Raw genomic sequence first — 16,322 nt, forward strand, 5'->3', positions numbered from 1 at the left:
CCCGCACGCGCACACACACACACATTTAAAGAACAAGGGCCATGTTCTATGGTTCTATTCTTTTGCCTGGTGATCTCTACCTACTGCGGAACCCATGGAGTTCAGGTCTATCTCTTATGTCATTCCAGGCATGGGCAGGCCAAGGAAGGTGTGATTTGGTGGGGAGCTCCCCAGTGAGGCTGTTTCCTCTTTGGCTGCCTCGATCTTCATGTGAGAACTCTTGCCCTCAGCCCCAAGGCTGCAACATTCCTGGCCTTGGGACCACCTACCCACAAAGCTCTATTTGGTTGGGAACCCCTGGATTCTCTCCTATGGGTAGGGGATGCCAAACCTGTGAAGGGTCCTTAAGTCTCAGATGTCAGTGCTGGAAGGCTGTTGAGATCATCCAAATGTTACTAGAATGTTGGTTCTCTGAGGGCAGAGTCTTCATTTTGTTCACCAAACAGGGCCCAGAGCAGGGTCTAGCACATAGTCCACACTCAACAAGTATTAGCTGAATGATTGAATGACTCTATTCCAACCTCCACTCAATCTGCAGAGGAGAAAACTGAGCCTAGAAAATGGAGGTAACAGGGCTGGGACTGGACCTCCAAATTCCCTTTTCCTTTTTGCTGTGCCCCCTCTCCCTGGTGCTCAGAAACCCCGTTTTCTCCAGCCTTTCAGAATTAAGTAAGATGAGATCTAAAACTCTCTAGCTTGTACCTAGCACACAGAAGATGCTAAATTAATGCGGGTCCCTCATCTTTTCTTCTCTTTTCTCTTGGTACTCTTTTCAAGTTTTTCTTTGAGGCAATGTTTTGTACCAGAGTTTGCTGCCACCTCACATCTCTTTCCCGGCAGTAATGCCTATTTACTAGTCACTTCACTATGTGTTAGGAGCGAGATGAAAGTATTCAGTTAAAAGATGACCCATAGCCTTGTTTTAAGAGGCTAATCCTTCCAAGTATATGAATGAAACAGGGTTTCACAAAGGGAATATTCTAGGCTCTCAGGACATAGGGGAGAGTCTTCCCTGGACCGCACCCACAAGGCTCTGTTGTCTCCTTGTCCCTCAGTGGCGGATGAAATGCTGCAAGTGTGACTCCAGGTTGCCTCACAATTACAATGGTCACAGAGTGGAGAATGTGGTTTCATCCTCAGGCCCCACGCGCTGGTGGCAGTCCCAGAATGGTAAGCACCAGCTCCTATACGGGCCTAAACTGGTGGAGGCTCCCACAGCATGGGGGTGGCTGGAGGGTGCCTGGGAACCCTTGGGGTGTCCTATGGAGGGGGAACATGTGTGGTGGACAGACAGCACCTACTGCCTCTGTATTTGAGATCTTTTGAATGCTGTAGGTAGAAGATTTACTGGAAGTCAAGGAATGGGTAAGAGGAGTGAGAGAAAAATGCCTTTATTTCACCCCACTTAGTTACAACAAGTTTGTTGAAAGAATGGGGCTTGTGGAACAGACAAGTTGAAATCCTTTAGTGTATTAGGGTCATCAAGAGATGGTGGGAAGGGAATTTGGCCAAGGACAGATGGGATCTTGAATAGGAAATATAAGGAAAACTATGCTGGTACCTTTCCTCTTCAAGAGGAGAATTGAAGGATCAAGGTTTTTGACTTCCTAGAGTTAGTAGAGTCCAGAGCCTTCTTCAGGGCTGAGAAGGTAGAATTTCTCTGGTCTAAACTTTCTACTTTTTGTCCTTCCAGATGTGAACCCTGTCTCTCTGCAGTTGGATCTGGACAGGAGGTTCCAGCTTCAAGGTATCATGATGGATTTTAAGGTGTGTTTCCTAAGGATGGCCGTGAATGGGAGAAGGGGACCATGGGCCATGTGGGCTTGGGCTTATGGAGAGCGGAGTGTCCTTGTCACCTTAGGCTTAGGGTGATGGCACCATATGGTAGGTAGGCTCCACTTCCATAGGCTGAGGGGACACTTACCCTGAGTCTATGTCATGGTGCCAGCAAAGGCCCACTCCTGGGAGCACAGTGGCACCTCCAGCCCTCCTGTCCTGGCCATGCAGTGGTTATATATCCACTTCCTTTTCTGTGTCCCCCATTCTCAACTGGTCTAATTAACTCAGCTCTGCCAAGTACCAATTCCATTTGCCCTGGTCAATTATCATACAGTTGTGTACGCTTGGTGTGTTTAATAATTTTGCTGATGAGACTGAGTTTAACAAACAGCCAATAAGTGGCACATCCTCATGAAAGCTGTGCTCTTGAAATAGGCCTCTTTGTGGACAATCTACTTATTCACTAGTATTATTTCCCAGAATATTTTTGGATTCTTCTTGTAGATTAGCATTCTGAGATACTAGAACAAAAATGAAATTTTGCTCATTTGTCATAGGTCATTTTTTTTTCCCAGAGAAGATTCGATTTTATTCTTTCTATAGAAATAGTCAAATGTTTAAAGATCAAGCTTGGTTAATAAGATTAGATCAGGAAGGGTGAAATCATTTTCAGAAGTTAAAATGAGCTGCAAATAAAAAGCAATAGGATCTAATTTCTAGCTTGACTCAGAAAGTTAACGCTGAGATCCTCTCCTCAAGAAAAGGTCAAAAGTATTTTGAGAAATGGCAGTATCATTTGAATAAATGCCAAGTCTCTAAAGGTGACAGCATTGAAGGGCAGCTTTCACTGGATGGATATTGTTAGTCACATTGCTTTTTCATTGCCCACTCATTCATTTGTCCATTCTTGCTGCACACATCTTGAACACTGGTTAGATTTGCTGCCAGATGTTGGGGATAAAAGGATGGATAAAGCTAAATCATGGTTGTCATGTTGCTTTAATGTATGTCAGGAAGACAAAGGACCAACAGTGAGAAGATATGATGTGTACTCTGATTAGGAAGAGGCGCTGGGGAGCACAGAGTGAGGCATCCAATTTGGTCTGTCTTTGGGGGGTAAGTCACAGAATGTACCCAGGGAAAGATGAACCTTTGTAGGCCACTGATAACCAGGTAAAGGGCATAGTTCAGGGGTGCCTGGGTGGCTCAGTCAGTTAAGCATCTGGCTTCGGCTCAGGTCATGATCTCATGGTTCGTGGGTTTGAGCCCCACATCGGGCTCGGTGCTGACAGCTAGCTCAGAGCCTGGAGTCTGCTTCAGAGTCTGTGTCTCCCCCTCTCTCTGACCCTCCCCTGCTCACACTGCCTCTCTCTGTCTCTCAAAAATAAATAAAAAACATTTTTAAAAAAGAGCATATTTCATTCTGGGAAAAGAAAACCATAAAGTGTAAAGGTTTGGAGGCATGAGGCAAGAAGGTATGTAATTGGGGACAAGGGAACGCACATAGGGTCTAGAGGGGAAAATATGCATAAGGTGGTAAGAAGTAAGGGTGTAGAAGACTACAAGCTGGCGAGAGATGAGTTTACAGACATAAATGGGGAGGGAGTAAGTAGACTAAAGATTCACCCATTCATTCAATAATGAAGTACCTTCTGTGTGCTAGATCCAGGGACTACAACTGTGCATAAGACAGGGAAGCTCATGGTTTGCTGTAGTGGGTCTCAAGTAGGGATATTTGGCAATTTCTGATGACTTTTTTGGTTGTTACCACTGTGACTGTGACTATGACACATCTATTGACATCTTGTGAGTAGAGTCAGGGATGCTGCTGACTGTCCTGAAATGATCAGGATGGCCCACACAAGGACTTATCTAACTCCAAATATGAATAGTGTGAAGGCTGGGAAACCTGGATTCCTGGAGAGGAAGAAAATGCAGGAAGCCAACAAATAAATTATTGGAAATTGTGATGAAATTTATGAAGGAAACAAAATGCTGGAATGGGTAGAGTGGGTAGAGTGTGGGCCAAAGAATGCATGCTAGATAGGTATGAAAAATCTTGTGGGGAAGTGACATTTAAGCTGAGAATAAAAGTAAGAAGGAACCCACCAGGAGGAAGAACATTCCAGGCAGAAGAAACAACCTGAACAAAGGATCTGTGAGGGGGAAATGAACGTGGTATGTCCATGGCTTGCAGAGATGGAGGTGCACAGGGCATGACGTGAGGTGAAGAGACAGGATCTCTTCACCCTTGGTCAGGGGTTCGGATTTATTCAACAATAGCAGGCAGAGGACTTGAGTAGACATTTTCCCCAGGAAGACATACAGATGGCCAGGAGGCAAATGAAAGGATGCTTGATACCATTAATCATCAGAAAAATGCAAATCAAAACCACACTGATATATCACCTCATGCTTGTTAGAACGGCTAGTATCAAAAAGACAAGATGTACATGTTGGTGAAGATGTCGAGGAAAAGGAGCCCTTATGCATGTTGGTAGGAATGTAAATTAGTGCAGCCACTAACGAAAATAATATGGAGGGTCCTCCAAAGACTAAAAATAGAACTACGATATGATCCAGCAATTCCACCAGGGTCTATATCAGAAGGAAATGAAATCACACTCTTGAGAAGATTATCTGTATCCTTATGTTCACTGTAGCATTATTCACAATAGCCAAGACATGGAAACAAGCCAAGGGTCCATCAGTAGATGAATGGACAAAGAAAACCAGAGAGGTTTGGAGGGCCCAGACAGCTGGCTGTGGAAAGTACATTGGGAGAATTTTCTGGCCCCACCACCTGCATGGTGGGCTGAGCTAGGGGTCATAGGTCACCTTTCTCCTGATTTCCACAGTTCCCCGAAGAAAATCTGATGGGGCTTTCCGGTGTGTGCCAAGATGTCTGCCGTCGGACCTGGATGCCCAAAGCCCACTTGCTCTCTCTCGCCCCATTCTCCCTCCATCACTGTGATTCTCAGGGACCACCAGTGCATCTTTAGGACCCTTTTTTGGTGATGGTTTCTCTCCAGTGGCCCTTTCCCTTCACTCAGGCCCTCTCCATGTCTGTGTCTCTGCAGGCACCCTTGCCGGCCGGGATGCTGATTGAGCGCTCCACAGATTTCGGTAACACCTGGCAGGTGTATCAGTACCTGGCTACCGACTGTGCCTCTGTCTTCCCCCGGGTCCGCCAGGGCCAACCTCAGAGCTGGCAGGATGTTCGGTGTCAGTCCCTGCCCCAGAGGCCTAACGGGCACCTGGATGGGGGGAAGGTAGGTATAGGGGACTCAGAAAAATAGGCATGGGTTGCTGGGGGAGGGGAGGTCCCTGACCTCTTGGGGGAGGGGAGGTCCCTGACATTTACTCACACCATCCCCAGACCTCTGGAGAAGAGATCAGTACACCTTGCTGCCTTTCCTGCTCTCTCCAATAATGACCTGTCTGTCCATTCTCAGAATATTTGCTGTTTGTCCTCTTTGCTATTCAGGAGGCATATTTCAAAACCACATGGAGGGTCCTGCATAATCCAACCCTGCCCTCTTGCCCTGTTCTGTAGCCACCGCTCCCAGCTCCTTGGCACGTCCCCATGGTGGAGAGGGTAAAATTGACTGCGTCAGTGCAAGGACTTTGAGACGGTTGTTAGGTTCACGTGCACAAAGTACACACATTTAATTTGATCTCTGATTTCACCTTGGTAAGGTTTAACACCAGAACGAGCTTTCTCAGTTTAATCCTTCCATCTGACCCTTGGGGAAATTCAGGTAAAAGCCATATCTCTGGGTCACTGAACTTAAACCCTGAGCTAGAACGGAGAAACTGCTTCTAGAAACAGCTCAGAACTTTCTCCCCAACTCCATGCGTCTCACCTGGGGTCAGATTCTTGCATTTCTTTCGTGACTGCCTTTCCCCGCGCCACCCAGCAGCTGCCGCTGGAGGTTGGCTGTGTTCTCAGTCCTTTCTTCTCTGGTTCAGGCTGCAGCAGCCTTCAGAGCTGTTCTCCTGGGCACCCGGTGCTTCAGAGCGCTGCCCTCTCTGTGGGTGGTGCCTCCTCCTCCCCCTCCAGCAAGTCCTCCTGAGTCACGGCAGACCTCACCTGCATGTTAACCACACTCCCTAGACTCCAGATCTGAACACAAGACTTTTTTCTGATCCATGGAAGGTTGACATGAAAACTCTGGAATATGCAGATGAAGTCCCATTCAATGAATTTTTGTTTGTTTGTTTTCATCATGGTTTTTTTTTGTTTATTTTCTTAGACATGCATACACACACACACACACAGATGAGTGGGGGCGGGCGGAGGGAGGAAGAGAACCTTAGGCAGGCTCAGTGATCAGCATGGAGCCCGATGCAGGGCTTGATCTCATGAACCTCAGTATTATGACCTTAGCTGAAATAGAGTCTGATGCTCAACTGAGTGAGCCACCCAGGTGCATCTGAAAGTTTTTTACTAAAAAGGAAAAGCATAGTTGAAAATGGGATTGTCTAGAGGGTGGTCACCACATCCATGAATCCTTGGGCCATGGACCTTCTCGTTCATCCAAGGTGTTTGGAAAATTAGTATTCCTTAAACCTTCATGTGTACATTGTATATCTTATCATTATTTCTTAGCCAAGGAAATCAGGAAATTGTTGGGATATCTGTATTTTTAAATGGAGAGGCTCAGTTGTCTGTACACACACACACACACACACACACACACACACACACACACATTTAGGGCACTCCCTCAGTGTGGTTGGCAGGCTTCACATCCATGGTCTACTCAGGTTCAGGGTGAGAAGGGCCTCAGAGTAGTCTGACAGGGATGGAGCATTGGTGGAAAGAGGCGGTGGGGGCACCCCATTTACCTCTTCTGCAGTCCTTCCCTTTCCTTTTCTCTGTAGGTTCAACTTAACATTATGGATTTAGCATCTGGGATTCCAGCAACTCAAAGTCAAAAAATTCAAGGTCAGTGTGGTAACTTCTCTTGCTTGTCGTGGAACTGTGGGTGGGGAACAAAATTTGGACCTTGGGACTTGCCATGGTTGGTTGGTTGGGACTTGGGACTTGCTGTGGTTGGAACTTGGGGCATAGAAATTGCCTGGTCTTTCCTATTTCTGTCAATACGGTTGGATTTAATACTCGCCCTGCCTATTCCATCAGGCTGTGTGGTAGACTCAGGAGGCCTGGGTTGAGTGCAGGGGTCTTTCCTGCTGGGGGGAGGGTTGAAGATTGAGGATGGCCCCTAATATAACCAACCTTGTGGAGGCTGGGAAGGCTGGATGGTGAGATCAGAATTCCTTTCCTTATCTGTCCTGCCCTAGGAGACTATTTGCCTCTAACTTCCTTTCTTCATTTTCCCTTCCCCAACCCCCTCTCTCCTTATTGTTTGCCCCCTCTCAGAGCTGGGGGGAATCACAAACTTGAGAATCAACTTCACCAGGCTGGCCCCCGTGCCCCAGAGAGGCTACCATGCCCCCAGCGTGTACTATGCAGTGTCCCAGCTGCGTCTACAAGGGAGCTGCTTATGTCATGGCCACGCGGACCGCTGCGCCCCTAAGCCTGGAGCCTCTGCCGGCCCCTCTACCGCGGTGCAGGTGGGACGGGCTGAGGGAAGAGAGCGAGACCAAAGCAGACTAAGGACATTTTGGGGTTCCAATAAAACAAGGAGGGCACTAAATTTAAGACCTGGGTATTTAACATTTTAGCAACAGTGAAAAAGAGTCTAGTTATTATTTCAAGATCAGAGTTTTATAGCACTTCTTTAAGCCTGCCTTATGGTTTGTAATGGTTTGATTTTCATTACACATAATCAAATCTGTGGGTCTTGCCTGGAGCTTAAGGCAATGCTGCTTAATGCTGGCTACACATTATAATTTCCTGGGAAGCCAAAAAAAAAAAAAAAAAAAAAAAAAAGAAAGAACGTGTCCAGACCTCCATCTTCAGATACTCCCAAGTTTATTACTGGTTTTAAAGCTCCCAGGTGATTCTCAGCACTGCCTGGGTGGAGAGCCACTGGTTTGGGGACTCTAGAGTCCCACCTAGTGTTGAGACATGGGAAAAGCAAGGTGAGAGAACAGAGTCCAAGGTGGATGCTGAGCGTACCCCAGACCATCTCACTACTGAGTCAGGTGCATCAGGGATGGAAGAGGGAAGCTCCAGCTTCACCAGCAACCCTGGGGGCTTTGCTGTGAAACCAAACACGGAAACCGTCAGTAGAGGAGAGCCGACTCTGCCCCAGATGCAGAAGAAGCTGTCATTTCTGTTCTTTAGGGCTTCAGTTCTTCATTTAACACGTGGGAGTTCATTCACCCTAGTGATAGAGGAGCACAAGGAAATCATGTAAACGGGCCTAGAGGGAAATGCAGGTGAAATGAGCTCTAGTCAGCCACATCTTTCCCACTTCTGGGGCAGCCCTTCCCCGGGGCTGCAGAGTCGGCCAGAGGGAGACTAGCTCCTGGACCGTGTCATGTACTAGGGCCTGGAGATCAAGGAGCAGAACCAGCAGCGCAGGACTGCTGATAGATGAGGGGTGCAATGTGCTGTGGGATGGAGGGGCGGGGCAGGGCATGCCAAGGGCTCTCAAATCCGGCTGCATAGTGCAATCACCACCCTAAAAAGTACTGACACCTGAGCCTGGTCCCTGAGATTTGGATTGAGTTGGGCCTAGCAGTGGTCATTTACAAAAAGTTTCCCACATGATTCGGGAATTGTGCCCAGGGTTGAGATCCACAGAATTAGGGGAACCAGGGAGGCCTGGTGAAGAAGGTGCCATTCTAGTGGGTAGGATCTTACTGGTGACTACAGAAAGAAGGCAGTTCCAAGCAGGAAGAAGATCAGTGACGGCTGAGAGGTGGGGGAAAGCAGGCTTGTACAGGACACGGTTAGAGGTACAGCTTGGCTGTGACGTTCCGAGTGCGAAATGAAGATGAGGCAAACATGATAGGCGTCTTTAAGGCCAGGCTGAGGCTGTGGGCTTCATTTGAAAGACAATGAGCACACAATTGCTATTCTATTTTTATATCCTAGTAAGTCTGGTAACAATTCATCACAGCAGTCCCATTAGCCAAACAGCCACAGTCAAAGATTGCTGGAATCTAAATCTGCAGAGGGTCCACAAGTTTCCAGAACCATAGTTTACGAATAAGGGTGTCTGGGCACCTCCTAGGGGCTGCTTTGGATGGGGCATCATGGAGATGTCCAAGGGCAAAGAATGAGCTTTTTAAAAACCTAGTTAGAACAGGAGGGCAAGTACATGCATCTGAGCATGTGCACTCGCGTGTGCACACGCATGCACACGGGCAGCAGCTGAGAGTGTCACTGGAGCCAAGCAAAGTCTGGAAGAGGTTGGGTCTGAACTGGACCCTGAGTGGAGGGTGGGAGGGTTGGAGAGGAGAGGACAGCCCATCACTGGGACATTCCTCTGATGATTATTCCTGATGGCTGGTGGCCCCTTTTCCAGGTCCATGACATCTGTGTCTGCCAGCACAACACCGCCGGCCCCAACTGTGAACGCTGTGCACCCTTCTACAACAACCTGCCGTGGAGACCTGCAGATGACCAGGACCCCCATGAATGCCAACGTAGGGTCCTGGGCTCACCTCCTCCCTTGAAGTGATGGGTGGGGTGCTGGCCCCTCTCAGCCTCCAGGGTCTCACTTGGGACACAGGGAGAATGTAGTCTTTATTATTTAAATCTAATCTTAATTGTACCCCTTCAGTCTAAGCTCTCCCTGCTCTGGGGGGGGGGTTGGAGAGAGTTTAGGGTACAACTGCCCTCTGCCTCCCCAGACTTTCTCCTCAGCCAGGCCTGAAGGGACCGAGGCTGGTCCTTGCTTCTCATGACACATGGCTTCATGGTAACCGCAGGTCCTCTGTCTTCTGTCCCTTCCACTGGTCTTGTCCTGTGTAGGACTTCCCTAGTTCCCTGCTTCACAAAGCCTGGCCTTTTTCTGTGCAAGGGAGGGACACAAGGGTCCCCCAGCCCAGAGAGAGACAGTGGCCCAGGAAGAGATCCATGGTGGCAGTCGGGGAGGGTGGGGGTGGGCCATTCAAAGGGCTCTCTCTCTGGCTCAACACACATTACTCTCAGGTGGGTCTCCACATTGGGAGTTAGGAGGCTTGAGTTCTTACGCTACTCTGCTTTCTTACTGGCCGTATAACCTTAAATAAGTCCACAAGCCTCCCCAGGCCTGACCTGAACATCCCGCAAAGTTGCAAGAGATGCTAGCGCATTAGCATGGAATCTGCTTTGTGGATGGCGGTGGTGCTGGTCTCCGGTCAGCCCCAGGAATGTCCTTTTTCAGCGTGCGACTGCAACGGGCACTCTGAGACCTGTCACTTCGACCCAGCTGTGTTTGCCGCTAGCCAGGGGGCACACGGAGGGGTGTGTGATGACTGCAGGGACCACACCGAGGGCAAGAACTGTGAGCGGTGTCAGCTACACTATTTCCGTAACCGGCGTCCCGGAGCTCCCATTCAGGAGACCTGTATCCGTGAGTAGGGGCTCTGGGGGCCTGGGGCACCGTTCGCCCATTACTCCGCATCCTCTCTGGGCATGACGGAGCACATGTCCCTGGGGACACATGAGCCCTCAGGACGCATGAAGACTTGGTTGGTTGCCAGGGCTTGTGGGCAATTGTTTTAACTTAGCTAGGCATTTCTAAGCAAATCACTTCACCTCTCCAGACCATCCAATTAATCAGTCATTCAATCATTATGTAGCCCTTGTTTGGTGTTTGTTTTTTCAATTAAAAGAAAAAAATTTTGAGTGTTCATTTATTTTTGAGGGGGTGGGGGGACAGAGTGTGAGCGGGGCCAGGGTAGAGAGAGAGGGAGACACAGAATCTGAAGCAGGTTCCAGGCTCTGAGCTGCTGCACAGAGACCGATGCAGGGGTGGAACTCACAAACTGCGAGGAAGTCAGATGCTTAACCAATTGAACCGCCCAACTGCCCCTCTGCAGTCCTTATTTTAGACACAGGAGAGACAAAAGTAAATATAAGACATAATTCCTGCTGTCAAGAAACACACACACTGTTTGGCAATGTAAACCATACCTGGAAAAGGCAGACTAAGTACTTGGTCCATATATATGTTATTGCCTTTACCATGTTGTATTGTGCTTTGCTCTGTAGTTTTCTGTTCCCCCAATATTGAGAACTCTGCCATGTTAGGGATTGTGTCTCATACCCTCGGGCCCTTGTGCAATGACTGGCACATGGCTGGTGCTGAGGAAATGTTTAGTGAACGAACATATGCACCAAACACCTAGGAGTGACTTAGCACGTCCCCAGGGGCCAGTGGCTTTGTACACGAGAGACCAACATGGACTGAAGTGATCTGAATCAGGCGAGGTTAATCATGAAAGACTTCAGACAAAGGAAGAATCGCATTTCTGAAAGGCTTGCAAGAGGTCTAGGTGTGGGAGTTGGAGAGAGCTAGCTCACTTCCTGTTGCTATGACTTGTTTATGGAAGGAGTTGACTTCTGTTTCTCGCAGTTACTTGTGGTGTGACCTTGAGTGTGCTCCCACCTTTCGGGTTATCCTGAGGACTTCATAGGGCAGCCTGCATGGGTGCACAGTCAGCACTTGGCATATAGCAGTCGTTTGGAAAATAATGACAGCAAAAACTTCTATGGTACTTAATGTGCGCCAAGTGCTGTTCCACTTGCTCCTCCTTTACTCATTTGTTTCTCACAGGAAACCTATGGCAGTTGTATATTATCCCCATTTTACAGATAAGGAAACTGAGGCACAGAAGGCTCAAGTGACTTGACTAAAGTTGTAAGGTTGTAAGCCAGTACATGATGGAATAGTGGTTTGAACCAGGCAGTCTGGCTTCTACAATCTGTTCTTAACTTTCTGTTTTTCTTCTTTCTTCTTGCTCTGGTGGCTGCTTCTGTGTCTCAGCCTGCGAGTGTGATCCGGATGGGGCAGTGCCCGGGGTTCCCTGCGACCCAGTGACTGGGCAGTGCGTGTGCAAGGAGCACGTCCAGGGGGAGCGCTGTGACCTGTGCAAGCCGGGATTCACAGGACTCACCTATGCCAATCCGCAGGGCTGCCACCGTGAGTGGGGGGACCCAGCCTGGGATTTCATGGGGAAGATTGGTGGCACCGGTCACCAGAGTCACGACGGGCCTCACCGAGGTGTGCGCCAGATGCTGCGCCACGAGCCTCCAGCAGATGGCAGCACAGGCCCGGGGTTAGAAGGTGGGACTGAGTCAGCCGGTGGGAGGGGGTTGGAGGGTGGGTGGCCAGGCTGCCAGATGCCCGAGGAAAGCGCAGTGACCTCATGAGTCCGGCAGGTTATCTGGAAAGAACGACCCTGCCTGGTTCTTTCCCCAGGCTGAGTCCTCTTCCTGATATGTGTCCCCTAGGGGTGCGTTTTGGTTGTGAGCTCAGTGCCCCTCCCTCCTGCAGGCTGTGACTGCAACATCCTGGGGTCTCGCCAGGACATGCCGTGTGATGAGGAGAGTGGGCGCTGCCTGTGTCTGCCGCACGTGGTGGGCTCCAAATGTGACCAGTGCGCTCCCTACCACTGGAAGCTGGCCAGCGGTCGGGGCTGCGAGCCGTGTGCCTGTGACCCTCACAACTCCCTCAGCCCCCAGTGCAACCAGGTACAAGGGGGAAAGGGGCCCTGCCCATGGCCTCTGTCTCCCCCAACACTGCCCTTCTGGGTCTTTGCAAAGTCAGTCTGGTCTGACTCTGTCCCCTTCTCCCTCCCTCTGTGGCTCTAAGCCTTCTGCAATGCCACATGTGTCACACCTGCAGGACCATTCGGGGCTTGTCTTTGAAAGGGGGTCATTGTTTTGGGGACACACGCACTCTGCAGGCACTCCCGGGCTCTGTGTGCTGACCAGGGATCTGGGACACAGGCCCCAATACCAGGGCAAGGCCAGGCCTGCCAGGGAGACTCCCTCACAGTGCTCTCCCTCACAGTTCACAGGGCAGTGCCCCTGTCGAGAAGGGTTTGGTGGCCTGACCTGCAGCGCTGCTGCCCTCCGCCAGTGTCCCGACCAGACCTATGGAGACACAGGCACGGGATGCCGAGGTGGGTGCTCCCTGAGTGGGGTGGTGCTGAGGCATGGGGTGGGAGGGGGCCAGGGGGAAGTACTTGGCGGGTTCTTGGTGGAGGGCGGGTGGGTGGGTCTGCCGTGTGGGAGGACACCCATACTAGGACAGGTGGTGTAGGTCCCTGCAGCTCCGTGACAGCTGCTCCAGCCAGCCCGCTTAGCTTCCCAACCCCAGGGCTGGCTGACGTCAGGCCACTGTCCCCACCATGGCAGGAGGGTTGCTTTGCTCCCCACTTGCCCGAGACCACATTTCCCAGAAGCCAGGGCAGGGGTAGGGAGGGGAGGAGTTCCCTCCTAGAAGGAAAAAGTGAGTCCTGAGGGAAAGGTGTAAATTTCCCCAGAGTCAGTTTGACAAGCAGCCACATGAGCGTGGGACTCAGAGCAAGCAGACCCAGCTCTGGTCTCTACATGGCCTCTGTCCTATGGAGCCACTTGGTACGGGCGGTTTCCGCCAAGGCCTCAGTTTCCTGAGGGCACATTGCACTGAATAGCTCTGTGCCTGTTGCTTCCTCTATACAAATGGGAAAATAGGGAGGTTAGCTCTGACCCCGAGTGGCTGCGAAGTTAAAGTGAGTTCACAGGTGAGTGGGTGAGTGTCTGACTTAGAGCAGTGCCCCGCGCACAGTAGGTGCTAAGTAAGGGCTTGCTTTCATTGCTGGCATTGCCTGATTTTATTCTGGCCTCGATGGTCTGTTATTCTAAGCTGTCTTCTAGAGGGGCCCTGAAGATAGGTCTCTACTTTAGGCTCTCTCCACCAGTGCCTTTATCTTCTTGACCCCCAACCCTGACTGTCATTTTTTCCCCGCCTTAGCCTGTGACTGTGACTTCCGGGGAACAGAGAGCCCAGGCTGTGACAAGGCCTCAGGCCGCTGCCTCTGCCGCCCCGGCTTGACTGGACCCCGCTGCGACCAATGCCAACGAGGTTACTGTGACCGCTACCCGGTGTGTGTGGCCTGCCACCCTTGCTTCCAGAGCTATGACGCTGACCTCCGGGGGCAGTCCCTGCGCCTCGGCGGCCTGCGCAATGCCACTGCCAGCCTGTGGCCGGGGCTGCGTCTGGAGGATCCTGGCCTGACCGCCGGAATCATGGGTGCGAAGAGCAAGATGGAGCAGATCCAGGCAATTCTCGCCAGTGCCTCGGTCACCGAGCAGGAGGTGTCCCAGGTGGCCAATGCCATTTTCTCCATCAGGTAACTTCCCTTCCCTTGCCAAGCATTTCGAAGAATTACATGACACGGGTTCACATAAGTGGCACACACTGGTCCTTCTTTCCACTGGCACAGCCCTGTACAATTGACAGTGTTTCCACATACGCTCTTTCCTTGAACTATTGCAACAGTCCTGTGAGGCTGGGGTGGTGGGTGTCACTACTTGCATTTTGCAGATGGGGAGACAGGCTCAAATAGATAGGTGATGAGACAAAGTCACGCGGCCCCTGAAGGGCAGAGCTGGGACTCAGAGCGCAGGCAGGAGCCCTGGTGTTCTTTCAAGTGCCCAGTGCTGCCTGTGGGAGAGAGTCAGCTCCAGATTAGTCACCCTGGTGCAGGGCATTGGAGAGGCAGGGGCTCTAAAAATAACTCGTATTTTGCCTTTGGAATGGGAGCGGTCCCACCCACACCTCCTTCCTACCAGCAGGGGTGCCTTCTTGTAAGGTTTGGTCCTGGAAGTTTCTATAATTAGTTTACATTCCCCAAGCACTAGTTGACTTTCTCAGTGCTCAGAGCTGTCCAGGCGTGCGATTGACCTAAGTCTCAAAATTGAGTAGTGAGACCTTAGGTATCTGGCAGGCTGGAAATGCAGGCATGGAAGGGTGTTCCGTGGAAAGGTGTTTTGTGCCGGAGCAAAGCCTGTAGGGAGTGGATGCAAAGCTTGTGGGAGTTGGTGGTTGGTAGACCGGCAAAGGGGATGGGGAGAGAGGAATCTCTGAAAGCTCAATGGCTGTGGTCCAGGGCTGGGGGATCCTGACCCCCTTTGGGTGGAGATGACCAGTGGGTCGCAGCTATGGCTGCTCATGGGGAGGGTGGGCTGCAGAGGAGAGACTTGGGAGCCCAGCAAGCAGGTAATGCAGGTGGTGCAGGTGGTGGCCAGGCTGGGGAGGAATGGGCCAGGGTGCTGCTTCTCGGGGAAGCCAGCTGTGGGAGGGGGAGCAGGCCCGGGAAGGTGGAGACACACAAGTCAAGGAAGGAGAGGTTCTTGTGATCCGCGGGATTCCGGGGGTGGGTTGTGCTCACTCTCCGGCAGAATCATCCTCAGCCTGTGGGCTCTGCGTTTTGTTGCCTTTTTCCTAACTCAGAGAGGTTTCTCTGAGCTCTGGGCCAGGCTCTGGGGAGGCAGACCCCCTCCCGTGTCTTAGCAAAAGCTTTTCTTCCGTTCCAGGCGGACTCTCCAGGGCCTGCAGCCTGATCTGGCCCTAGAGGAGGAGACCTCGGCCCTCCAGGGAGACCTGGGGAATCTGGACAGAAGCTTCAATCACCTCCTCCTTATGTATCAGAGCAAGAAGGAACAGTTTGAAAGGATAAGCAGTGCGGATCCTTCAGGTGAGGAGGTGGCTTGGCCGCCCCCTGGGCTCCGCGCTTGCTCGCCCTCCATGTGCAGTCACCCTGGGCTCCGCGCTTGCTCACCCTCCACGTGCAGGCCTCCAGGGCCATTGGCACCTCAGTTCCCCCCTCGTCTTCCCACAGGGGCCTTCCGGGTGCTGACCGAAGCCTACCAGCGGTCCTCCCAGGCCTCGCAGAGGGTCTCCGACAGCTCCCGCCTGCTCCACCAGCTCAGGGACAGCCGGAGAGAGGCGGAGAGTCTGCAGGGGCAGTTGGGAGGAGGAGTGGGAGCCAGAGACCCCCAGCTCACAGCCCTGAGCCTGCGGATGGCTTCCTTGCCTGATCTGACGCCCACCATCAACAAGGTGACTCATGGTGTGAAGCTTCACTTCCCGGATCCCTCTGCTCCAGCTTATCACACCCCAGCTGCTGCCATACATTTCCTAGGAGGGCAATGTGACCCTCCCCTACTCCCCAACCCACCCCGATCTTTGGCCCCTCACCATGTGCTCAGTGGTTGCCAAGGAAACAAGTTTCTGGAGCCTGGTTGTCATGGAGATGTCTGGTGGTTTGTTTCTTGGGTGTGGGATGGGAGTGGTTGTTGAAGAGCCTTGGGGACCCTCTTTGACATCTCCTTCTCTCCACAGCTCTGTGGGGGCTCCAGGCAGACGGCCTGTACCCCAGGAGCATGCCCCGGAGAGCTGTGTCCCCGAGGCAATGGCACGGCTTGTGGCTCTCACTGCAGAGGGGCCCTCCCCAGAGCAGAGGAGGCCTTCCGGACGGCGGGCCAGGTGGCCAGGCAGCTGCAGGGTTTCAACGCCCAGCTCCAGCAGACCAAGCAGATGGTGGGTGCAGCCAAAGTGGGGTGGGCACACATGGGAAAAGGCTAAGGGGCTGGAGCCCCTGGGGCAAGTCAGTTTTTATTTTGTAGGCAGGAGACAGAAGCCCAG

The 16,322-nt window shown here is 51.5% G+C and overlaps 1 protein-coding gene across 4 annotated transcripts in view; it reads left to right on the forward strand.

The window, feature by feature from the left end:
• The window catches only part of LAMB3 (laminin subunit beta 3), a 42,463-nt gene that overhangs the window by 18,627 nt on the left and 7,514 nt on the right, over positions 1–16,322 (forward strand). For 3 of the 4 annotated variants that reach the window (XM_029935349.1, XM_029935348.1, XM_029935347.1), the window contains 14 exons: positions 1,056–1,170; positions 1,694–1,767; positions 4,860–5,051; positions 6,667–6,730; positions 7,166–7,359; positions 9,225–9,345; positions 10,068–10,256; positions 11,673–11,828; positions 12,183–12,379; positions 12,702–12,813; positions 13,647–14,025; positions 15,212–15,372; positions 15,517–15,737; positions 16,020–16,217. In XM_029935349.1, coding sequence (XP_029791209.1) covers positions 1,056–1,170; positions 1,694–1,767; positions 4,860–5,051; positions 6,667–6,730; positions 7,166–7,359; positions 9,225–9,345; positions 10,068–10,256; positions 11,673–11,828; positions 12,183–12,379; positions 12,702–12,813; positions 13,647–14,025; positions 15,212–15,372; positions 15,517–15,737; positions 16,020–16,217 — 2,373 coding nt within the window. Of the gene's footprint in view, positions 1–1,055; positions 1,171–1,693; positions 1,768–4,859; positions 5,052–6,666; positions 6,731–7,165; positions 7,360–9,224; positions 9,346–10,067; positions 10,257–11,672; positions 11,829–12,182; positions 12,380–12,701; positions 12,814–13,646; positions 14,026–15,211; positions 15,373–15,516; positions 15,738–16,019; positions 16,218–16,322 lie in introns of those variants that run through there. The other variant, XM_029935350.1, reaches the window with a different exon arrangement.

The sequence above is a fragment of the Suricata suricatta genome, chromosome 3, assembly GCF_006229205.1.
Source record: "Suricata suricatta isolate VVHF042 chromosome 3, meerkat_22Aug2017_6uvM2_HiC, whole genome shotgun sequence".
Lineage (NCBI taxonomy): Eukaryota > Metazoa > Chordata > Mammalia > Carnivora > Herpestidae > Suricata > Suricata suricatta.